This window comes from Podarcis bocagei, assembly GCF_964188305.1.
Source record: "Podarcis bocagei genome assembly, chromosome: 9".
Taxonomy (NCBI): Eukaryota; Metazoa; Chordata; class Lepidosauria; order Squamata; family Lacertidae; genus Podarcis; species Podarcis bocagei.
Genome location: NC_138134.1, coordinates 44264005 through 44289292, shown reverse-complemented (window position 1 = coordinate 44289292; position 25288 = coordinate 44264005). Strand labels below are relative to the sequence as shown.

The 25288-nt window shown below is 44.3% G+C and overlaps 1 protein-coding gene and 1 long non-coding RNA gene across 2 annotated transcripts in view; one reads left to right on the top strand and one right to left on the bottom strand.

The window, feature by feature from the left end:
• MAML3 (mastermind like transcriptional coactivator 3) overlaps positions 1-8304 on the bottom strand; it is a 274501-nt gene extending 266197 nt beyond the window's left edge. Inside the window, exon 1 of the mRNA XM_081209210.1 lies at positions 7602-8304. Coding sequence (XP_081065336.1) covers positions 7602-8060 — 459 coding nt within the window. The 5' untranslated portion in view covers positions 8061-8304. The remainder of the gene's footprint in view (positions 1-7601) is intronic.
• Positions 8305-13221: 4917 nt separating this feature from the next.
• On the top strand, positions 13222-15879 carry LOC308595266. The gene is made up of 2 exons (XR_014011967.1): positions 13222-13541; positions 14484-15879. It is a non-coding gene; the product is annotated as an uncharacterized lncRNA (long non-coding RNA).
• Positions 15880-25288: the final 9409 nt, after the last annotated feature.

Here is a 25288-nt window from a genome sequence, read left to right as displayed (position 1 = left end):
TGAAAAATTCAGCCTTAGGGGTTTTAATTTGTTTTTCAGAGTCTTAAAGTATTGTTGTTCAATGGACAAATTATAGCTCTATGTCTTTCTGGTGCCTTACTCTGTTATTGTTCAGTGGACAAATAGAGCAATTTGTTAGAACTTAGTTCAGAAATATATAATCCCATACACTACAGTAAATCACTATTGTTTCTTGTTGCTGCTCTTCAGCACCATGTAATAGTGTGTGGAGTTCAGAGGTAAGTCAAATACCTGTACTTAAAAGTCATGGATCTCTCTGCCCCTCCCCACGAATTATTTCTGCAGACACCCAAGCCTCCTGTTGATTAGATATAGCTAAGTCTCTCTCTTTTGCCTTCTAAGCATAAAACTAACTAGGCCCACTTCTGGTTCTTCATTCCCCTCTCTGTTTTTACTGCCAACTCCAACCACTGATTTTTCATCAAAATTGGCCAAATCTGCATCTTCTGCTAAACTGTTCATGCCCTAGTTATTTTTTCCTTGGACCACTGCCACTCTGGCCTTCCTTCCTGTTCTCTCTCACCTCTTCAGTCAACTCAGAATATTCCTGCTAAAATAATCTCTCTTTCTCAACACATCGCCCTTCTCTGCCTCTACGTTGGCCCCCAGTTGCCTTTTACAGTGACTTTAGCCTCATCCTTGTGTCTAGTTTTTCCTTCATCCCATCCTCCTTTTCTCTGCATATTCCATGCTGTGCTCTTCCTGGCTGCAGGCAAAAACCTACCTTCTTTCGGAAGCATAAATGCTGCTGTAAGTACTTCCAATGAAGACTCCATAGCTACCATAATTCTAGCCTCTTATAAAACCAATCAGGAATCCAAGAGTGTTGCTTCAGCACAGTGCTTCTCACTATCAAGCACCACCAAAGGATACCTTAGCACCAAAGGCTACAATCTTCTGCACAATTAGCCAGAAAGAAGCCCAACTGGTTACTTCTGAGTAAATATGTATTGCGTCTGGTTCAAAGGCAACAGCCCTATGCACAGTGGCCTGAAAGTAAGAGCCACAAAACTCAGGATCAAACTAGATACAAGAGTACAGAATCATAAACTGCAGCGTTGGAAGGGATCCTGAGGGCCACCGAGTTCATCTACCTGACCCATTAGTTCAAATTCATATTTGCTGTACTAATGTAACTAAACAGTGAGTTTCAATTTTGGCAACAAATGAGGAGTAGTGCAGAAGTTTCCCCCTGTTTGGGGCTTAACTCCTGCAGACTCCCTCCCAGAACACTTTGCTTTCACCTAGCTGGGCTTATTTCTGGTACTGAAAGGTGATACCATGGCCCAGCTGTGGAAAAGTAAGACAGACAGAAAGAGGGATTCCCTTGCAAGCCTTTGCAGTTAACTCTGCACCCACCCCATGTTTCTACATATATACACCAGATGTGAGGCGGAACTCACGGATAACCACATCCCCCGTGACTCTCAGCGGGAGTTACTTCTGAGTAAGCAGGCATATGATGAGCCTGTCCGTATAAGATGTCAAGGATACAGTTACAGGAAAAGTCTTTTAGAATTTGACAATTTACAAACCAGTACAGAAGAGCAGAACTGTAATAGACCATCACATGGGCATGGCTTAACAACATTAAATAATTTTTAAGATGGTTTCTAATACTGAAGCACATTTGCCAAATATCTAAGATGCATTCAGCACGTTAAAAATTATACACTCAACACAGTAGGAAGTGAGAAAGCAGATTAGCTAAGAATGGGAATGAGTAGATGTTTCTTGGAACTAGTCTGATGATGAGCAAAGGAACATTTTGGAGGAATTGCAAAGTTTTCCATCAATAACTTTTAAACAAACCTAACTAGCACAGTATTAAAACACTTCTAGTTATGTAACTGAGAAATTAAAACTGGCTTTCACAATGACTAGGCTGGAAAATGGATAATACTTAATAAAGAAATGCATGTTTTTATTGTACAATTCTTGTTGTGTTTCCTAACTTCCTTATTCGCTGCTATAGCCAAATGAAGAAAATGTTTGGTGATGTTATTATTAATAAACAAATCAAAGATTTAGCAAAATCAACTATACATCCCCTATCAAGTGCTCATACCCAAACCTCACAAAACTGGGATTAAATGGTTATAAATTTCTCTGAGGTAGGCTATGCTATAATGGTATTTTGAATTTTTACCTGTGGTTATTTTTGGGAGGGAAGGGTCTTTAATAAGATGGACCATTGGCCTCGCTCCAATTCAGACAAAAGCTCACACACAAGGACTTGAGAGCTAGCCCCTTTGAACACATGGGAATTTACTTCCAAGTAGACATGCAGTTTCTGCTGTCAAGTGACTTCCAGTTCAATCCTATGCATTATTTCTGTCTCCACCTTACAAACAAGATGTGTCAAAGGGATGCATTGCACAGTAAATATGACAATAGAAAATGACAAACATGTTTATTCCAAAATTAAACTGTTTGACTGTCAGTGGAACATATACGTTGAAAAATGTGTTCTTTCTTCATGCTGCTAAAGGTGGGTGTGAGCACAAACTAAATGGAAAGGTGAGAAATCAGCTTCCCTCTGGAAGCTTGAGAAAGTTTCCTACCCTCCTCTTCAAATTACCATTCCTGGTGGAGATCTTGTAAATTGAAGGAAAGTATGGAATGACTCACAGTTGCACATCACTTTGGGTTGCCCTGACAAATTTAATGAATAAATATTAAATAACAATAAATGCAGCTGCCCCCAGGAAAAGCAAATCCATCACCATATGCCTAGACTCCTTTGGGCTGTTTGAAGCCTTAGGTACATCCAGTTAGACCAAGGATTGACATCTGGAATGGCACAGATCCCATCCTTAATTTAGAAGATTAGGCTTGCCAAGATGCACTGAGCATGCATGGAGCGTGCAGGTCCCTGGGTGTGGAAATGAGGCTGTACTGACTTTCTATGAGAGACCATCAACTTTTAAGTTTGAGGTGCATGCCTTTGAGGAAAGCATCTACAGTGGTACCTAGGGTTACATACGCTTCAGGTTACAGACTCCGCTAACCCAGAAATAGTACTTCGGGTTAAGAACTTTGCTTCAGGATGAGAACAGAAATGGCACAGCAGCTGCACAGCGGCAGCAGGAGTCCCTATTAGCTAAAGTGGTGTTTCAGGTTAAGAACAGTTTCAGGTTAAGAACAAACCTCCAGAACAAATTAAGTACTTAACCCGAGGTACCACTGTATTTATAAAAAGATGATCAGCTGTTCAGTTAAGCACACATTATAGAGTACAGCATAAGTTGAGAAACACGAAGTGCAGAAGGACAGTTTAGGCCTCCACAGATTAAACAAACAAACACACAAAATACAGCTCAGTAAAGGCAACTTATTGTTCTCTCTATTGAGGGTTAGGAAAAGAGGAATCAGACACGTGGGGCTGCAGTGTTCTCTGAAGAAAGAGCACCCCCAGCACCTCACATTTCCCCCAGCACTTGTCAGTCAGTACAACAATTGGGGAGGTCCGTATTCATCACAGATCATGTTTCACTGATTGGAAGGAGGACACAGTTCTCATTATGAAGTCTCACAAACTGGATTCAAAGACACCACAAAAAGCTTCACACTTATCCTGGCAACTTCCTTCTCTTCTTTAGGGAGCTCCCTTACACGCTGCTGAAAAACCACAGTTCGCTCTTAATCTTTCTACAAATCGTAACTATATTGCTGGTGAAACCCTTTCCCTATAAGCACATTGTTGATGAAACTATCTCCCTTATTTAAAATGGCTGTAAATAACACTGCAGTCTAATTTTTTAAACAGCAAAGCACACACTGATCTGGTATACTCCAATGATACTGGAAGCCGAATGCAAATATCCCTAGCTGTGGATTTCATACTACAAGTAATTTTAACCAAGAGAGTTTCAAAGATACTGCAATCCTATCCATGTATATTCAAACACAAGACCCAATGAGTCCAATAGATACTACTTCCAAGTGTGTATGTATAGGACTGCAGATTTAAATAAGACATTATTATTGTTTTAAAAGGATGTGCTATAAGCTAATATTTCCTGGATTTTGCTACTTACCTGTAACTGCAACAAATCCAAAACTTTTTTTTAAAAAAGGTATTTTGGACCCCAAAAGCAAAGCAAGGTTTATTAACTGTCAAGTGAAGAATATGATCGAATTATTGGGGTGTTAATACAGGTCATATCGAGGGAAATCAGTGGTTTCTTATCAAAACAGATGTTATAATATCCACTTTATTGTTATTACTGGTGGGAAAGGAGCCATTCCAGGGAGGAAATCTAGACCTGTCCAGCACATCAAAAAACAAACCACCCTCTTCTGCCCATGGCAAAGAGATTCTCCAACTACAAGCCTTTCCCAAATCCCATCTGCAAGCTAGAGACAGAGAAGGAAACTATTGTTTCACTAGTGAGTCAGTACCACTGCTCAAAAGGGGGTGGGGGTGGAATGCGAAGAAGGCTTTTGTTTGTTTGCTTGCATGAACTCCCTGCCCAAGTCCTCCGAGTGCGCCACTGTGTCGCAAGCGCAAGCTCCATTAGGGAGCAAAGAGCATGAAACAGCTTGAGGACTGAACCCAAATCCTATTAGAGGGCCGGGAAGGGCCAAGCAGACGGGCAGCCGAACAGCGCCTCGTCGGCTTCCTGTTTGCGAGTCAGGTGCCTCCCTTTGTGCTTTGCTCTGACTCGTCTGTCTCTCGGCTTTCTCCCTGCCAGTGTGTGTGTACGCGCGCGTCCGCAGACCGGCTCGCGCTCCAGGTCGGGCGGGAGGAAGGCGGCGGCGGCAGCGTGAGGGGGGGGGGCGGTTATTCCTGTGTGGTGAGGCTGAGCGCTTTATCTGCCTATCTCAACCCCCCCCCTCCTCCTCCCGACTGCACTGGAGAAATGCCCCGCTGTCTCCAACAAGGGGCGTTCCCTCTCCGGCTGCCTTTTCCCTGGAAAAGCAGGGAGGCGGCAGCAGCAGCAGCAGCTTCCTTCTCCAATCCCCCCCCATCCTCGGAGGGAGGGAGGGGGGAGGGGGAGTGGTGGTTTCTCCACGCCTGAGGAGGAAGGCGGCACGCCGCGCAGCAGCGTTCGCTTCCAGGAGGGCGCACTTTGGGCTGCGTTTAAGCTCTTCCCCGCCCCCCACGGCTGAGCGCTCGATAGAGCAGACAAAGCGCCGCGGCAGGCGGGGGGGGGGGGGGAGAAGGTGTAGCGGACTCCGCCTGCGGGTCGCGGCTGAGCCGGCCTTTCGCGCGCCGGTGGGAGGGGCCGAGGCGGCCCCGGTGAACTGAGGAGGCGCGCGCGCACACACACACGGACGCCGGGGGTGGGGTGGGGAAGAAGAGTCCCACATCAATAAATGGTCCTTCTCTCGGCAGGGGAGGAGCCGGCGGCGGCGGCTGTCTCCCGCAAAGTCCGCGCCCGTTCCTTTCTCTCCCTCCCTCCGCCAGCCTCCGCCTCCTGCGCCGCACCACTTGCCCCAGCTCCTCCTGGGCTGCCACTGCGGCTGACCCCGCCGTCAGTCCGCGCCCTCCAGGCCTCCCACCCAACTTCCAGCCGGGGGAGGGGAGGGCGGCTTTGTCAGGCAGACGCCAGCTGGTGGGGTGGCTTGCCGAAAAGCTGGGCGGCGGGGAGGTTCCGGCTCGCTCCTAGCTTAGGGCGGCCATAAGGGCAGCAGGAAGGCAAAGGGACCTTGCAGCCGCTTCTCTCCAGCTCAGCTAGAGCAGCAGACCTTTATTAAAAACTGAACCTTGCGAGCGGTTGCCTAAATCTAAGCTCCACGTCTTACTTGGGCAAACATTCGCCGCGCGACCTTGTTCATGTTTACTCGAAAGTAGGCAATCACTTTTTTTAAAGGGGGGAGTCACAACTCAGTCCGTGTGCTTCAATCCGAAACGCGTTTACCAAGTGCAGTTGGACTTATTTTTGAAGACACCTGCGTAAAATCGTTCCTGTTTGAGGCTGGGGATTAAGAGGGAGCTTCCTTTTAATATACATACTGTATACATATTTTAAAAATTGATTGACTAGGGCGCAGTAAAAAAGCCTTAGAGCCGCAACCCTGGTTTAGGAGAGCTGCTGCAACAGAATAAAAAAAACAAATCCGAAAGAGCGACAGCAGCCCAAGTAAAATAATAATAAAAAAGGAATGCCCTCGCTGGCTCGCCCTGCCCTCCAGCTGCCCCTGAGACCATCTGCCTGGATTTCGGCAAGCAGCTCCCATCGACACAATCATTGCGCCACCAAAGGCAGAATATTTCACAGCTCTCCATAAACTCGATTAGCTTTACTCGGCTACACCTACTGGAAACCAGGCACGCTGGAAGCAGGGACTGACAACAGATCTGTTAAAAAAAAAAAAAAACCCTGACCGCTTCTCTGCTCTCTTCACTAAAGCTGTCGGAGGGTAGTAGGTAAGGTAGAATGGGTGTGGGAAAGGGATTTCCTAATCGATTTGATCAGAGCAGCTCGCGGCGAACGATCCTTCCCGGACGATTTTCCAGGGGAGGGGCGCTTTTAATAGGGACACGTACTGACTATTTTGTTTTAAGACAAGATCTGTGACCCGGCGAGTTCTTGTTTAATTTCTTTTAACCATCTGGGTGAGTGTGAAACGCCACTTCCTACTAGTAGTTCTTACGCCACCGGCAGGTTAGCCCCCGCCCCTTTGCTGTTCTCTTCTAAGCCTCTTAAAAGGCCAAGGAAACTTTAGAATTACGAAAAGGAAAAGAAAAAAAAGGCAAGAAAGAAATGCAGCCCAGGCGGCCGCTGAGTGGCTGGGGCGAGTTTGGAGAGACTTGATTGGTCGGCTGCACGCCGCGCACACTCACGCGCCGCCGCCAGCCGAGGAGGAACCTGCCCAACTTTTCCTCCCGAGGGCTGTCACTCCCGCTCCGCAAAGCCAGCCCACAAAGCTCCCCCTCCGCTGGATTTAAAGAGGCAGCGAGCATCCTTGCAGACACGCACCCACGCTGGCCAGAGAGATATACACGCGCAGGCACACGCACGTGCTTTCCCCCTGGTCTTCCCGCCGCTACTCCACAACTGCCTACACAACAAGGGGGACCCTCCAAGCGCGTCGGTTCTCCTGTGTGCGTTTTTACGCCGCTCTTCCAATGGCACGTGAAACAGCCAAATGCACAATTCATTTGTTTCATTGTTTTGCGCCGTGATCGATGCAATGATACCTGCGAGCGACTGGGGGAAGTGGGGGGGGGGTGAGTGTGTGTGACGCCGGCAGGTGAAGAATCATTACCTGAGTGATCGATCCAAGTGGCAAGCGAGAGAGAGAGAGAGAGACAAGACAAGAGAGCGAGCGAGTGCGCGCGGCTTAGCCACCCCCACCAATGCAGAGGCTTCGACAACTCCTCTTCAAATAGTCCATTTTGCTTCCTGGATTCCCATATTAGTTATAGGACCAAAGTTTCCTCTCTCCGCCCATTCCCTGGCTTCAGCCAAGCATCCCTCGCTTTCTCTCGCTCTTTCTCTCTCTTCCCCCACCCTCCTTCCCAACCTCCTACATCCGCTCCGGCGAGAAGGGAGAACTCCAAATGAGAAAGCGCCAGCCCACAAGTGCTCCGCAGCCGCCCTCCAGCCCCCTGTCGCCCGCCCCCTTACCATGATCAGCGTGTGGTTCCTCTGCTCGGCCGTGGCACACTCGGCATCTTGTTGCTGCTTGCTGCTCGGGTGCTGCTGCTGCTTGCTGCCGCTGCCTCCGGCCCCCGATTTCTTGGCCCTTTGCTCCAGGGTCCTCTGGTAGAGGCTCACCGTGTCCCTTCGCTCCAGCTCCAGCTGCTCGGCCTGGGCTTGCTGGTACCTGTTCTCGCAGTTGACGTGGTGCCTCCTGCAGCCCTCGATGCGCTGCCTCAGCCTCTCCACCACGGTGCTGTGCTTGGGAACGCCGCTGCTCCCGTTAGTGCCGCCGCCGCCGCTATGAGTAGCGCTGTTACCGGGAGGAGGGCCGTGGGGAGCGTTGTTCACGCCGATCCCGGCCCCGCCGAGGCTGCTGCTCAGGTTATTGTTGAGGCAAAGGCTGCCGCCGTTCGCGGCAGCGGCGGGGGTTGCAAAATCCCCCATCTTCTTCTCCGCGCACACTATTTTGGAAGAACTTTTCCCCCCTTTGAGAAGCGGGCGCCACACGCCAGGCACAAACACGGGGGTCCTCCGGGGGAAGATACTCTTTAACGGACCATGGGGGAGGGAGGCAACAGATCCCCAGCGAAATGTTTTGGGGTTGTTTGGTTTAAAACAAAATACCCCCCAACAATTTTTAAAAGCCTCTCTCCCTTCCTTGTCGATCCTCTCCGGCAGGAAGAAAGCTTTCCCCCGCCCGCCCGCCCCCCACAAAAAAGAAAGAAATTGCCTAAAGAAAATGTTAAAAGCCGAGACCCAGGAGGCGGTGCTGCGAGGTTATCGCCAGACACAATCAACAAACACAGGAGGAATCCCAACAAACTGATCGGTAGCTTGTTCGGTGGCAAACTCCAGGGAAGGAAGATCAGATCAGTCCACCTTTGAAATAATCCATCATTTCCAAAACAAATCCCGGACCGAAAACCTCCTTGGTCTCCCCCATGTATGAAAACGGAGGAAGAGAGAGACACGCACCCACATGCGTGCAAAACAGGCAGGAATCTCTCTCCACGCTCCACACTTCTACACACACACAACACACACTCGCACAAGACACCTACGGACATACACACCGGGCAGACAACGCGCACACAGGCACCCCAACATCGCACCCCGCGCCACCGGGCGGCAGGCAACGCCGCTTTCTTAATTGTGTTTTCTCTCTCCCGGGGAGTAGGGGGAAAGAAAAAAAAAAGTTTGGGTGTTTATGCCGCACCGTGTTCTCAAAAGTACTTTGGCTGCTCAGTTGTATTTTTCAACAGGAACCTAAAAGGGAAAGGGAAAAAAAACAAAAAACAGCAAAAGCAAATCCTCCAGCTGGGGGGAAGTCAACACGTGAACAATCCGGGGCGATCTGCAAAAGTAGCTCGCTGAAGTATTTGCAGAACGTACGCCGAGCTGCTACACACGCAGACTGCTCTGCTCTGCTCTGCTTGCTGCTTCTCCTCCTGCCACCATCACAATGATCAAGTGCTGTCCTCCTCCACCTCCTCCTCCTCCTCCATGCCAGCGGAGTGATACCAGGACAAGAGCGCTCAATAAACAGAGCAGCAGCAGCAGCCGCCGCTCCAGCTCCTCCAGGCCGTGAGGCAGACCCGGGGACAAGGTGCAAAATCCGGCCCGGACCTTTCGCCAGCAGGAACGGACACGGCGATTCCCCGCCTAATTCCCCCTCCGGCTCCTAGCCACGCTGCTTGTTACCTTGGGCGGAAAATCAGGGACTGGCAGGACCGAGCGAGAGCGATCCGAGGGGGAAGCTGGAGAGGCAGGCAGTCAACTTTTGACCTGGTCGCGTGGTGCGTGCGTGTGTGTGTGTGTGTGTGTGTGTAATACGCCTGCCCTGTGTGTCCGGTTTCCTTTTTCGGCGCGAGCTGAAGCTCTGTATCATGCTGGCCTAAATTGTTACATATTGCATAGTATATAGAACCTGTGCATGATGATGACCACAGCAAGGGAACGGAAGCTTCCTAACTCTCCTTGCCTGACGTTTACCACGTGGAAAAGTCAAGGGGAAGAAAAGAGGCTGGTGTTAGAATTAACCCTGATACGCCTCCCTCTACCCTCAATTCAAATATCCGAGGGGTGGTTTTGGGGGGGGGTGCGGGAGAAGCACAGTCCTTGACTCATTCACTGGAGAGTAAATCTCATTAATTTGTTTCCGACTAAACTTATTTACAAGTTGCATTTAGAACAATCCCAGCCCTGGATAGAATGTAGGTGCCGGACACAGTATCGTCTACTGAGTTACACGAACTTGCTATTATTGTTACATCGATAGGCATACCATATACTGTGTGTGTATACAGACACCCACACACCCACCCACACACCCATTTCTGGCCGCAGAACACTTTTGTGAAATAGGTTAAGTTCACCTATCGCAGTGCTACAATTCCCAGCACCCTTAACAAACTATAGTTCCCATGGTTCTTTGCAAGGGGAGGTGTGTGTTAAATGAATAGTGTGGACACAGCCATAGAGTGACAAGCCCAAGGTACTTTACTGCCTTGTAACACCTTTAAAAAGGGAGAGAGCAAGAGTGAGATCCATCCATTATGCAAGGGAACCTACAATCTAAATCAGAGCAAAGAGGGAATTAAAGTGCTCCCTAATCTCTCAAGAACGACCATAGGTAACAAACACAGTGCATGAAGTTGGGTGGTGTTTGACTGTTCACTGGTTGGACTGCTAATTAAAAGTAGTTAAGAAAAACTGGTGCACTGTTCGCTTTATCTACTTGGAACTGACTGAAGAAGTCCCCGGTGCTGCACAGCTCTTTAGGAGGCAAAACACAAAATATGTCTCTCATTCACCTTTTCCACTCATATTGGTTACTTAAAAGACTGCAAAATGAGAATGATTCAAACAAGGGCTGATGGGCAGCATCCAAAAACAGGCCAGAACTTTCTATTTTTAACAAGAAAACAATGTGAGGCTCAACATTTTTTCCAAGAGAATAGTGGGTATTTCCATGCAGAGCTGCTGAGAATTGCCATGATGAAAATAACTGAGGAAGCAGGGTATTTAGCCCACACATTCAAATGCAACATGATAACATTGCACCCAATAGTAGTTGCAATCCAGGGGAGGGTTTCAGGTGCCTTAAGGCTGTCATCTTAAACAGGCACTAGGGAAAGATTCTTACTGAACTCTGTGGCACTTACTTATGAGTAGACATGCTTTGGCTCCAGCACACCATCTGCTTAACACTGTAGTGATCAAAAAAAGTTGGACTACACCAGAGTAAGATGTAGAAATATATTTTTTCTGTTACCTAATAATCCAAATTGTATTGATTAATTATTATTTTTTTAAAGAAAGGTGGGATATAGATATTATAATATTAGGCTGCTAAGAAGAATTATTTGTATGTGTATGCATGCACATTAGGAAATACAATAAAAATTGAAACCCACATGCAAAAGCACAGCCTAGGGAGTGCATTCCAACTGTAGGGTTAGCCAATCCCCAAAAGTCCTTCTAAACATGCTTGTTTTCAACAGACAGTAAAAACTAGAGAGTGATGTAGACGAAGCAGGCCTCCCTAGGCTAGACGTAAGCCACCACTGAAAAGGCCCTGCCTCATATTCATTCTTGGGGGGAGGGGTATGGTATGGAGCAAGACTTAAAATATTGATCTGAGTGTGCTGGGTGAGAGAATACTTAGTGGATCCCATGTGGCATGGTGGTTAGAGGATCAAACTAGGCCTAGGGAAACCTAGGTGCAAATCCCTGCAAATGTCTCTCTTGGTTGTTGTGGGGATTAAATGGGGCAAAATATGTATGACATCCTGAGCTCCTCGGAAGACAGAGAGGAAATAAACGTGGAAGGAAAGTCTCTTCCGTTTTCAACTGCATGGCAAAAACAATGCTCCAAACCATTTTAAAATGAACAACGTAGATTCATTTAGTGTTGAAGAACAAAAGCCCCAAATCCAGAATGTAGCTGAAAGTGAATATTATTTTGTTCTCATATTATCCAATTATTGAATCGGTTTTAGTCATTTCATGTCTAGAACTGCAGACAGACAAAGCACAAGCTTTGAAACCCCTGTCTAATGCTTGGAAAAGACTTGACCTTCTTTAGCAATGGCAACATTATTTAAAAAGTATTAATTTTCCTCCATATTATTTCCCATAGAAACTGCACTTTGAAATACAGAATCATTCTTTAAAAAGAGACTAAAGACTGTTGTGATTTACCCCAGCCAGCAGTGACTACTTTCCTGTATTAGGTCACAAACCTAACCCCAATCCATCCTGCTGGAGTGGGCTCAGAATCAGTGGACAATCTCCGGCCTCTGCCCATTGGAGGGGGCCACTGTCACTGCTGAAGTCTCTGCTGCAGCCAGAGAAAGTTCTTTGCCGGCAATCCTACCACTGGCAGAGGGGGCCCCCAATGGGGTGGGTGAGAGCTGGGCTGGTCAAGGATCTACTGGTTCACCTTCCAGAGTGGGGTCCCATTGAGTCACAATGGGAATAACACCTTATGATCATTCAGTAGTTGGGCTCATTTTAGACACATGTTCCAACTGGAAGGGCAGCTTGTGGATTCCCAATGCCAGTTTTGGATGAAAAATATGCATACACTGCACTTTATGGCCAGATTAAGTATTATTAGTAGTGCATTTGGTGTAGTTGCTTTTGACATTACAGTGGTACCTCAGGTTAAGTACTTAATTCGTTCCAGAGGTCCGTTCTTAACTTGAAACTGTTCTTAACCTGAAGACCACTTTAGCTAATGAGGCCTCCTGTTGCTGCCGCGCCGCTGGAACACGATTTCTGTTCTCATCCTGAAGCAAAGTTCTTAACCCGAGGTACTATTTCTGGGTTAGCGGAGTCTGTAACCTGAAGTGTCTGTAACCTGAAGCGTATGTAACCCAAGGTACCACTCTATTTGGGGGAGAGGGAAATAGACCACTTAGGAAGACCGTGGGGTCAAAACACATCTGGTCATATTTCATTTTACTGAGTCAGGTGATTTCATATTTTGTTTGTTTATAATTGTCTGTATTAGCTACATAAAATACTTTCATAATACCAAGGTTGTTTAGTTTGTGTTATTTGGAAATTCAGGCCCCAGCTTGTTCCTAATCACCCCAAGCACATTCATAGATACAGTGTTTTCTTTAAGAAAAAAAGTTTAGGGGTACTCTCATTTTCCTACTCATATTGAAATACTGCCCCTCAATGAGGCCAAACTTAGATTCACAAAATGTTTAGGGGTGTGCATACCCCTGCGTACCCCCAGAAAGAAAGCACTACATCTATGGATTTAACCAACACACTCACACTTTCTACCTTAGCCTTTTTGCTCCCTGGCCAGATTGTTTTGCGCATCAAACTGACTGTTATTATATACAATTGGGGCCTGCAACAAAACACTGCAGTATGAAGTCCTTCTGTTCAGGTTTCCAGTCAACCAGTCATATCCTTTTCGAGGATATGCCATTCTACTCTTCCTCCTCCCTTGGTTTTCCATCCCACCCCCTGCCCCACGCCAGTCAATCAGGAGTCCAAACCTACCTGTCTTCATTGAGCTAGGTCCCCCCCCCCCGTGTATTTCAGTGCTTTTGAAAACTTCGGGTTTCCTCCAAGATTGCAGGTATCCCCCTCTTCTACATTGGTGGTGTCTTTTTGTCTATATAAGGACCCACACTTGGAGAATGAGTTTGCTATTAGTATATAGGATTTCTTTCCTGAGGTTAAGGAATCAGCAGAGTAGCTATATTTCATTCACTCTCCGAGAACAGCAATTCCTGTGTGTCAATTCTGAAACAAGATACAATATTTAAAATGAACCTCTGCCTTGCAGGTCTTCGACAGAACCAGATAGCAGCACCGCACATTTGCTGTCCAGAGTGCTGGTGGTGTGTAACAACTATATGAAAGCAATAAACAACAATTGGCAAACTATAAAGGCAAGTAAGTTGGTAATGTCATCTAGAAGACCCTTTATAAATCCTCTACGCCATGTCACATTCAAGATTTTGCCCCTTTGTGGTTTGCCTTTCATTGTCTGCTGCTTATGAGCTGGTGCAGCCACTGTTGTCAGACTTTTAGCGGTATTTTGAAGACAGGGCCCTGCCCAAACAGTTTATGAACCAAGGTGTTCCTGAAAAGATTTATGTGGGTGCTCCAATCTATTCCATTCCTCTGTAATCCTATTGATTTTAGGACACAAAGGATTTCAGGAGTCAAGTTAAGGCCCACTGTGAATGTTTTTATTGCACAGCTAATTGGATGATGACATTAATTTAATAAGACTTTTAGCAAAATTACAGTTAAGTAGGCCAGAGACCAGGTGTGAATAGGTTTCACTTAGCCTTTGACAAGTATTTTGTGCACTTCAATCGCAGTGCCCCCTAGAGCTGACTAGCTAGTTTGTGGGGGAAAATCTGCAGAAATTAATATTGATTACACACTGACTGTCACAAAGCCTGACAATGCAACAGTGGTTGCTGTAACATGTGGCGACAAAAAGAATACATTCGCTTTACTCAGGGTGTTGCAGCAATTTGCTCCTGGTGTGTAATAGGACATTATTTATTTCCATAATTCAAAGAAAGAAAGAAATACCATTGGAAGGAAAGGGGTTTGAGGCAAGAAATTATTCGTTTTATGCATTCGAATAAGCGTAACTCCAGTGCAAATATGTAATGTTGGTAATTTGTGTGTGTTTTTCTATTTCTGGTTAGTACTGCAGGTCAGAAGCAACATAAGATTCTGGGTTATTCATTTTGTTTCAGTATGTGTGGATGCAATACAGCCTAGTGTCTGTATATAATGCAGTAACATCTATACAATGTTATTGCAAGGAATGGAGATGTGAGAATCACCCATACTCTGCTTTCCTTTCTCTGGCAGGTCTTTAGCCACTAGCTGGCTACCAGCAGGGTCTTCTCATGGTGGCTGCCACATATCTTTTCCTCCTCTGGTGCTTTTGAATGGTTTTAAGTTGTTTTGGTTCAGCACTGTTTTGATATAACAACTTATTTAATTGCTTTTTATTAATATTTACAACTGATCGGTGGTTTTGTTTTGTTTAAAGCTCTCTTTTTTAGTGTGTGAGCCACCTTGGGTCCTGCCCTGGGCAAAAAGGTGGGACATGAATAGTAAAATAAGTCTAAAATAAGCCATTTAATGAGTGGATTTCTGAGATGTGGCTCCACATCTTAAAGTAGGAATGGAGAAACCTTAGATGAGTTTGTTCTGTTCTGCAGCTGAATTGTGACACCATCTAGCCATGTCACATGTTTGAGAAGTGTCACTGGTTCACACTACAACTAGTGAAAAACCAAGGTCAGCAGCAATTAAGATATTGTTGTGAGTTTGTGGGGGGTGGGGGAAGTAGGCTGTATGCTGAGACTCTTCTAATCCCTGGATCCAGGAAGTTAAAATATAAACGTGTGAATTCCTGGTGAGGTGATAGCCTAGGTAATTAAAGGAAGTGGATCTGTGCCAGGTGGTAAATGGGTAGGACCCCCTCCCTCAACTCACTGGTAGTTAGAAAGATGAAGGCCAGAGTGGAGAGTTGAATGATGTGAGCTAGAAGCTGGAAGCAAGGCAGCTGGCTAGGAAGGTAGAGTGTCAGAGCTATGCCTGATTTCTGCTAGAATCCAAGACTATGGTTATGGGAGAAGCAGGATGCTTTAGGGGTGTTGATGCTGTGAACCCCTCCATCATAGCCTCAGGTTGTATATCTATGTAAATAAACTGTATATCACAAAGACACTACAGTCTCCATGTATCCTATTCCAAAGGAAACACTGAGTAACACCGCTCAAAGATTGGAGTGGCGTGCAGCAATAACAAACAGTTAAAGCATGGCATCTCTAGTGGTGGTGTAACATGGAAATAACCACCATAGAATGGCAATCAGTGGAGTCCTTCAAGCAACAGCAACACCACCACCCTACAGAGATTTAAGGCTACAATCAGGTACCTACTAACTTGGCTGTTAGCTCCATGCTGAGTGATCAGCATGCATAGAACGGATCATCAGGCCAGAGCCAGGATGACTCCTCTTTAGATGAAGACACAGGTGACATGAAGACCAAGGAATTTATGTGGCCTCCTGACTGAGTCACCTCCAGCATCTTCACAGAGCCACTGTCAGGACCGTCTTCAGCAGATAACCCGTGGACAAGGTTACGGGCTTACCTGTGGCAGCACCTTTATTGGTGGAGGGGCCAAATTAAGAAAATGTATCAATAATTGTAATTGTAAATGCTGAGATGAGTAAAGCTGAAAACAAATGGAATAGCATATCAGCATTTTATTGATAAACTAGTTGAGAGACCATGAAATATCGGGGGGGGGGCAGTCTTCAGCTCTTCCCTTCCTTAGTCATCTCACCCCACCCTCAATACATCACTTCTCCCTCTTGAAAAGTCCACCTGAATACTGGGTTGGGAAAAGTGATGACACATTCCTGACGCATTGTTGCCCACCCTACGTTCTGAATCCTGCTGTCTGTCTCCTGTTTCTTTGACACACTGGGACATTAAAAAAAAAGAGATTTACAGTGTAAGAAACTATCTACTGCACATATAAATGCTATTGGTTACAGAATATGCATGCATGCATATGAAATACCTACCTATACGGAAAGTCTTCTAAAGCAAAGTTGTTGCAAACACCTAAATGTAGACACTAACACACATTCCAGTTTCATATGTGATATACAATAGGCTTGCTGATGTTAGCATTTGGAAACTAATGGTGCTAAAGCTGACAGAGCACTAATTACTAGTTGTACTAGGTGATTGCCTTTTCAAGGATGTGTTCAGTGAGGTACAATTTTGAAACATTAGAGAGTACAGGCCAACATTGGAAAAAGACATATGATGTAAAAATAACCACATAAGCTCTCAGTGTGGTTGTCATAAATGAAATCTGCCTGATTAAGAAAGTTCTGTTTTATGCTGAAATGTGAAAAGGGCCAGTCGAGGAAAAGGCATGTAGAGTACTATCAAAAAGCACCACCACTGCTCTGACAGCAGCTAAGTGTATTTCAGTGACCTCCTCTGAAACTCCTACCCACTCAAACCTCTCTTGTACCTGCGATACATTGACGATATTTTTATCATCTGGACACATGGTCAACAGACCCTGGACACCTTTCACCAGAAATTTAATGATTTTCACCCCACAATCAACCTTACAATGAATCAATCTATGCAAGAAATACATTTTTTGGACACTACTATAAAAATACAGGATGGGCGCATAGACACCACCTTATACCGCAAACCAACTGACCGACAAACATATCTACATGCCTCTAGCTACCATCCCAAACATCCCAAACAGTCCATTGTATATAGCCAGGCACTACGTTACAGCCGCATCTGTTCCAATTCTACAGACAGAGACTCTCACCTAAGAGATCTACAGCAAACCTTCTCAGAACTAAAATACCCAGCAGATGAAGTTAGACAACAGATCAACAGAGCCAGACTGATACCCAGAGAGAACTTGCTGCAAGACAGACCCAAAAAAGAAAATAACAGAACACCTCTAGTCATCACATACAGCTCCCAAGTTAAAACAGTACAACGCATCATCAGAGATCTACAACCTCTCCTGGACAATGACAGTTCTCTTTCTCAAGCTCTGGGAGGAAGACCTTTCATTGCCTACAGACAGCCACCCAATCTTAAACAACTCCTAACCCACAATAATACTACAACCAGACTTAACACAGACACTGGCACCAGAGCCTGCAATAAACCCAGATGCCAACTTTGCTGCCACATACACCCGGACAACACCATTACTGGCCCCAACAACATCACACATACCATCTCGGGACTATTTAATTGCTCATCGTCTAACATTGTGTATGCCATCAAATGCCAACAGTGTCCTTCAGCTCTCTATATTGGACAAACAGGCCAAACCTTACGCCAAAGAATAAACGGACATAAATCTGACATCAAGAATCACAGAACAGAGAAACCAGTAGGAGAACACTTCAATCTCCCAGGACATTCTATACAAGATCTCAAAGTAGCTGTTTTACTACAAAGGAATTTCAGAAATAGACTGGAAAGAGAAGCTGCTGAATTACAACTCATTACCAAACTTAAAACCATGAAAAGACCTGGGCTGAACAAAGACATTGGATTCTTATCTCACTATACATGACTAAACCATTTCTCACCTTCCCACCCCTTGCCTTTTCCTGTAAGACCTATTACAGTCGTTAAGAGTCGTCAAGAGGCTCTCTCAGCTATCTGCCTATCTCTCATTCCCACCACCCTTCTGAGTAACACCCCTCCCCACCTTCTCACTATATAGAAGGATCTGGCAACTTCTGTTTCAGTGTATCTGAAGAAGTGTGCATGCACACGAAAGCTCATACCAAGAACTAACTTAGTTGGTCTTTAAGGTGCTACTGGAAGGAATTTTTTTATTTTGACTATGGCAGACCAACACGGCTACCTATCTACTACTCCTCTGAAAAGGAGATAGAGGCGGGGGAACTAATCACCATTTAATCACTTGCATATGAGTTAATTTGTTGGATGTTTGTTGCCAAAGTGGTAAAACAACGTGTATAAGTCAACGTACAGCTAATGTGGGATGGTATAAAGCTGGCATTTATTAACTGTCCTAAAATACCTTCTAAAGCAGAAATGGGGAACCTGTGGCTCTCTGTTATTGGACCAAAACTCTCATCATCCCTGACCACTGGCCATGCTGGCTGGGGCTGATGAGAGTTGGAGACCAGCAACATCTGGGGGACCACAGGCTTCCCAACTTTGTTCTAAAATGTGATCAAGTTAGTTTCCAGTCACATTAAGAAGCCCATCTGAGAGCTGGTAACACAGAGGCCTGTGAGCTAGACATTCCTCAGGTCAAACCTTTCCTCATCTTCAAACTCACTGAGGCTGCAATTCTAATCCTATAGAGGAGGCTCCATTGAACACAGTGGAACTTCCTTCTTAGTAATCATGGATTGCAGGGCGGCCCCACCATTAGGCAGAGTAAGGTGGCTGCCTCAGGCAGATGAATTTGGGTGCCATAAAAGGACAGCAAATTGTGATTTAATGTTTTTTTTAATTATTATTATTATTATTATTATTATTATTATTATTATTATTGCTGCTGCTACTACTCCTAGGCTGGGGAGAGGCAATTGTGGGATTTTCTGACTCAGGTGCTAAAATAATTTGGTTAGACTTGGTACTATGGATCTTGGCTTGGAAGAGGTACTGCAATTGGGTGTTGTGCATCAGCCAGCAAAAAGTATTGGGTTGACCATGATTCATAGGATTGCACAGGAAGTGGCTTTAGGAACTCAGACTTCATTCTATTTCTTGTGTGGGGATAATAAGAATGACCTACACTTACAGGTTGGTTGCAAGGATTACAAATATAATATACATGTGGAGGCTTTGAACACTGGAAATGTGTTATATGAATGCTAGGCATGATTGCCCTGATTCAATTAAATTTAGTTGTGCTGGATGATGCAAACTCTGGACTGTACCACCTGAGACTGAAGCAGGGGCCTCACATTATGAAGTGCTTCTCCATAAATATCCACATAGAATAATAGATGCTAGGGGAAAGAATGCTAGCCTTCTCCCTAAGATGCTAATTTTCTATGTGTAAGGAATTTTTTTTTAATATAAAGAAACATTAAACCACATACCCTCCTCATCTTCAGTTTCAAGTGGCACAGTTAATGCACAAGTTTACCACCCCAGTGACTACTAGGTCAAAGTCCCATCGAAATTTATTTATTTTAAAAAAACATTTGCATACCACTGTTTATTTTTAAAAAAATCAAGTGGTTTATAACAGAATATAAAACCATACTATAAGTATGCACCCCATTATTTTGTCATGCGATTTAGGCTATAAACCTATGCATGCTTGTGTAATAGTAAGTGCCACTGACTTAAGTAGAACTTACTTGTGACTAGTAAACACATGTAAGGTCAGACTGCTAGCCAAGACATACGTTAGCAGTATTTAGGGCAAAGTTATTAGTAGCTTTTTGTTTGTTTGTTTCCCCTGAGAGCACCTTGCAAGGAAGAACACATCACAGTTACAACAGGCAGAGCAGAATGCCCAGCATTCGCCAACAAAGGGTTCTCTCCTGCTCACCCACAACCCCCTTAATCCACATGTGGTGGACCCCCCCCCCCACTTACTGCAAACTTAACCTGTCTCTTCTTTATGAGAATGAAGGGAATTTTCCACTGGTTGAGTGAAGGAAGGTAATTACAAGAAGAGTCAGCATAAGTTTGCATTTTACATAGCCACCTCTCTTCTTGGGACTGGGCAAACTGAAGGTATGCAGGGATCCTGCTTTGAGACACTCTCAAATGCTGAGCCTCATTGCTGCCTTGTTAATTTAATTTAATTTAATTATTTTTACATAAATTTCTATACTGCTTAACTTTTTTAAAAAAACAACACCAACCCACCCACCTACCAATGTAGTGTACAACACAGACTAAAAACAATATAGAATTTGGAATAAAATAAATTGTATTGATGAATGGACCATCCTGTTGGTATCCCAGCTTACCTTTCCTGGCTTACTTTGTTCTTCCAGCATCTGGAACTGGGGTTCCTACCTCTAGAATCTTGAGGCATGGTACCTATTATTTCTGAGAAGACGAATGTTAGTAATATGTCCTACTTGTGCTTCTCTTGTTGTCCTTGGTTACTTGTTTGTGCAAAGTGCCCTTTGACCAGAGTTCCCATGTGTGCTTGTCTTAATTTCTCAAAACATCAGGACAGAGAGATGTGGCCCTGTGCCGTGTACCTTGATATATGAGATCTGTGTTTCCTGGCTGTTCAGAGAGTAGATGGTATGCTCAGTCCTGTATTCCCAGTTTGGGAAGGGAAGGAATTGATAATTGTAAAGTGTTAGTGCTGACTTTTAAAGCCCTAAACAGCCTAGACCCTGAAGGAGCATCTCCACCCCCAACGTTCAGCCTGGACACTGAGATCCAGATCCGAGGGCCTTCTGGTGGTTCCCTCATTGCAAGAAGTGAAATTACAGAGAAGCAGCCAGAGGGCCTTCTTGGGTATTGGAGCTCACCCTTCCATCAGATTTCAAGAAAATAAACAGCTCTTTGACTTTTAGAAGACATCTGAAGACAGCCTGTATAGGAATTTAAAAAAAAAATGTTTGATGTTTTATTGTGTTCTTAATATTTTGTGGGGAGCCACCCAGAGTGGCAGGGGCAACCCAGTCAAATGGGTGGCAAATCACCATTATCTGGAACTCTTTCTGTTGGCATAAACGAGAATGTTTTTAATTTGAACCACCCTTTTTACAGGCATCACGTTATGCTGACATCACAGGGAAGGCCTGATCTCTCAGCAAGTTTAGGATTATGAGCAAAGTTCACAGGAACCCCATCATGCTCCAAACCCTTTCATTTTCTTCACCTGAGTCAGTGGTGTCACACTGGTATAGAAGTTGCTCTATCAGCAGTATGTTGCACTGGCTTTTGAATCCTGCATATGTTTGTGTTCTGCTGGTGCAAAGAGGATTTAGCAACAATCTTATTGTCAAGTGAGCGGACATATCTCAGGGACAGGATTGTGCTGCTGTTTACTTTTTATCTTTTGTTAAAGGCAGGACTGTAGGGTGGAGATGCTGAAGAAGATTTACACCCTGTTTCTAGAGAAAGCATACCCTATGACACACACACACACGTATCTAAGTATGTTGAACCAAAGATGAACTGTTTTAGAAGCTTTGCTTACACTATTTGGTAGTCAAGATAACACCACAATTAATTGGTAGTTGTTGTAGCAATGAGCTTATATATGTTTATAGTCACTTGCTTAGATATAAGCTAATTGGTTTGCTTCCTTATCTGTGGACTTGGGGTGCTGGGCTCTGAGCCCAGGAAGTGGAACTATTTGTAAGGCTTGGGTATTTGCCACCTGCAACCTCATCTGGGCAGATGAAATGATGGGAGGTCCAAGACAGGGTGAGGTATGTTGCTTTGTATATAAAGAATGTACTGTATGGATATTTACTTGGGCACGGATAAGTCATCTCCTTGCTGCAGAGTCCATCCTGCATCTACAAAACCTAGGAGAACTGGCAGGTTGATTTGTTGTAATTCTATACCTTATTTAATAAAGAACTAGAACTCATAACTCTGGTGTTTTTGGCATCCTTTTATGGAATACACCAGCCTCCCCCAACCCAAGAGTTTCCAAATATCATTGGGCTACACATCTCCTATCAGCCCCAGACTGTAAAGCTAATGGTCAGGGATGGTGTGGCTTGCAGTCAAAAACATCTGAAGGGCACCAGGTTGGGAAAGGCTGATACACTATGGAGTTGGAAGGTAAAATGTAAGTGGCAGTCTTCAACTAAGTTTTACTTAGAGTAGACTCACTGAAATTAGGGTGAATAGCACCCAAGACTTATAGCAGGGAAGGTTCAAGCATTAATTCAAATAACTGAAGCTATGAAGAAAACAGAAATGTAAATATTCTGGATCCTCCTGTACAGCAATATCAAATATGCAGGGGTTTCTTTTTAAATTAGAAAAATATAACAAATATTTGTCACTGAAACATGAAGATAGAATATCTTTCTGTGCCTGAGCAAATCAATGTATTGCTAGTGATTTGAAGTGTGTATGTGTGTGAATCTTCTGAAACAAGGTTCAGTTATTTGAAAATTAAGATACTGCCATTCTTTCAGGAAATCACGCCGATTTCATCTGGGGCTCTGTATTTAATCAATACTGGATTTAAATATATCAAATTATTCAATTACAGCAGCTATGGGGAACCTGTGGCTCTTCACATTTTATTTACTTATATGCAACATAATATAAAAATTTCTAAGTGGTATGCAGAGCATTACAGTTATAAAGTCATGTGATAAAAACCAAATGAACATATAATATCAAAACCCAGTAGCATATTAAAACAAATTATTAAAGCAAAATACTGAGCAGCATGATCTAAACAAAATGGTAATGATCAAGGAAAGCCTGCCTGAACAGATGAGTTTTCAGTGGGTGTTTAAAACCTGCCAAAAGTTGATGCCTGAACGGCAGGAGGGAGAGTACTCCATAGGGTCTGTGCATAACCACAGAGAAGAGAATTGTTGGATTTCAATTCCCATCTGCCCAGCCAGAATGGCCCACTATCAAGAATGATGAGAGTTGTAGCCCAACTCGAACAACATTTGGAAGGGTCATAAGTGCCCTGTCCCTCTTCTATTGTAAACTATTGTCACTCTAATTCTAAACATGTAATTTGAAAGAAAAAGCAACTAAGTTCAAGAGAACTTTGTAGAGCTCTGTGACTTACACACTCAAGTGGGGAGAGCTTGACTGGTAAATAACAGCACTATGAGTTTGGGGGGCAGGTAGGTAGAAGGTAGAACTCCCTTCTAATTCCTGGATCCAGCATGGATTCTATTCCTGGAATAGCCAGGCTAGCTTCAAGGTAAGGGGTAATGGCCCTCTAAGGATGGGCCATTAAGGTAACAAAGGAAGTGGTGCTGTGCAAATGGGTGGCCCCCTTCCCTCAACTCATTGAGTTGGGAATTGAGTTATGTGAGCTAGAATATAGAAGCTGGTAAACTACAGCCTGGGCAGCTGAGAGACAGAGCTGTGCCTAATTTTGGTTGAAATCCAAGGCTGTGGCTCTGGGAAAAGCAAGGCCCACTTGGGGGGTTAATGCTGTGAACCCTTCCATCGCAGGCTGAGGTTGTATACATATTTAAATAAACACATATACAGTATATCCTAAAGACACCATGGTCTCCAATGTACCTCATTCCAAAGGAAACCAAACCCTGGGATCCCTGGGATCTTGCACCGCTTGGAGACTGTGGTAGTGTAAAACAAAATCCATGCAGACTAGGCCAGGTTCTTGTTCTCTGTATATAAAGCTTATCTACTTAAACAACTTTAACAGTGTCACTATGTGGCTAACCTATACAATTTACTGCATGCCAGAGATCCAGGTGCTACCAGACAGGTTGCAAATAGCTATTGTTAAGACAGTTTCAGTCCACATCAAACAAGAGATTAACCTCCAAAGTGCTTGCTTGTGCAGAAGGCTGCAGTAATTAAGTGGCTTATGGCTCTGGCATTGGATGACACAGCCTGGGCTGTTCTAGCTGGAAGGTTAACTTGACACCTAAAATCTAGTGTTAACTCTTCAGGATAACACTGAGGCAAAAAAAAAAGTAATGTGGATTAAAAATGAGGTGACACATTGCTACATCCCGATAAATATTCTGTAACGGCTGCCCTATAACAGTCCTTGGCCTCTTGCCTATGTAATTGAATTGATGAGGATTATTTCAGGAACCACTAAAATCTGTTTTATGCATATTCCTTTAAGTCAGGATTCATGAAATTGTAGGGCTAAAGACCTGGAAGAAGTGATTGATCATCATCAGCAATGATATTAATATAGGTTCTTACAATCCTTTACTCTCACAACACTCCTGCAAAATGGGCTGCAAGTTTTACTGGTTTCTGTCACTCCTTTTCTTCTTCTTTTTTAAAAAAAGTTGGTTAATCACCTTCCTTTTACCCCATCAATTAACTCATTGGTTCTATTTGCAAAACTTCAGTATGGATTATCATTTGAGAAATTCAAACATAAGGCAATGTAGTCTATATATATATATATATCCAGTAGCACCTTAGAGACCAACTAGGTTTGTCCTTGGTATAAGCTTTCGTGTGCATGCTTATACCAGGAACAAATCTAGTTGGTCTCTAAGGTACTACTAGACATTTTTAAAATTTATTTATATATTTTGACTGTGTCAGACCAACATGGCGACCTACCTGAATCTATAAGGCAATGTAGTTCATTTAACTCAGGGGTCAGCAAGCTTTTTCAGCAGGGGGTTGGTCCACTGTCCCTCAGACCTTGTGGGGGACCAGACTATATTTTGAAGAAGAAAAAAAGAACGAATTCCTATGCCCCACAAATAACCCACAGATGCATTTTAAATAAAAGGGCACATTCTACTCATGTAAAAACAGGCTGATTCCCAGACCGTCCGCTGACCAGATTTAGAAGGCGATTGGGCTGGATCCAGCCCCCGGGCCTTAGTTTGCCTACCCATGATTTAACTCCTTGTTAAGGAAAAAGGGGCATCATAAAGATTTTCTTTTTCTATGTTACAGTAATAGCACCAAAATACCTCCCTCAAATAAAACAAGGGTATGGACCTTTAATGCACAGCTCCACTGACTGGAACTCTGATTAATCAACAAAAGATTTAGCTGATTATGGAGCCCTAAATTAATCAATGAAAAACGTAGATGATTAATGATCTAACTAAAGTTTGTAGCTGCTACTATTAATTATTATACAGCTTGTGGATTGAGCCAAGAAGCCTTCTTTCAGGCTTAACCCCACGTGTGTAATATGTGGCTATTACTGATCTAACTTTCAGGGTTCTTAAATTACAACAAAATAATGCAAGTGACATGTGCAGAAGTAAGTTTCTTCAAGTTCAGTGGGGTTTACTCCCATATATGTGCTTAAAGGATTGCAGCCTAAGTTTTATGTTGGGAAATGAAGTCAAAGCTGAGTCGAAATATGAACCCAAGACTCATAGGCCCAAGCTTACAGGACATCCGCGGGCCACCGTACTGAGGCAGAATCTTCTAACTACACCGTTGTGTTATTTC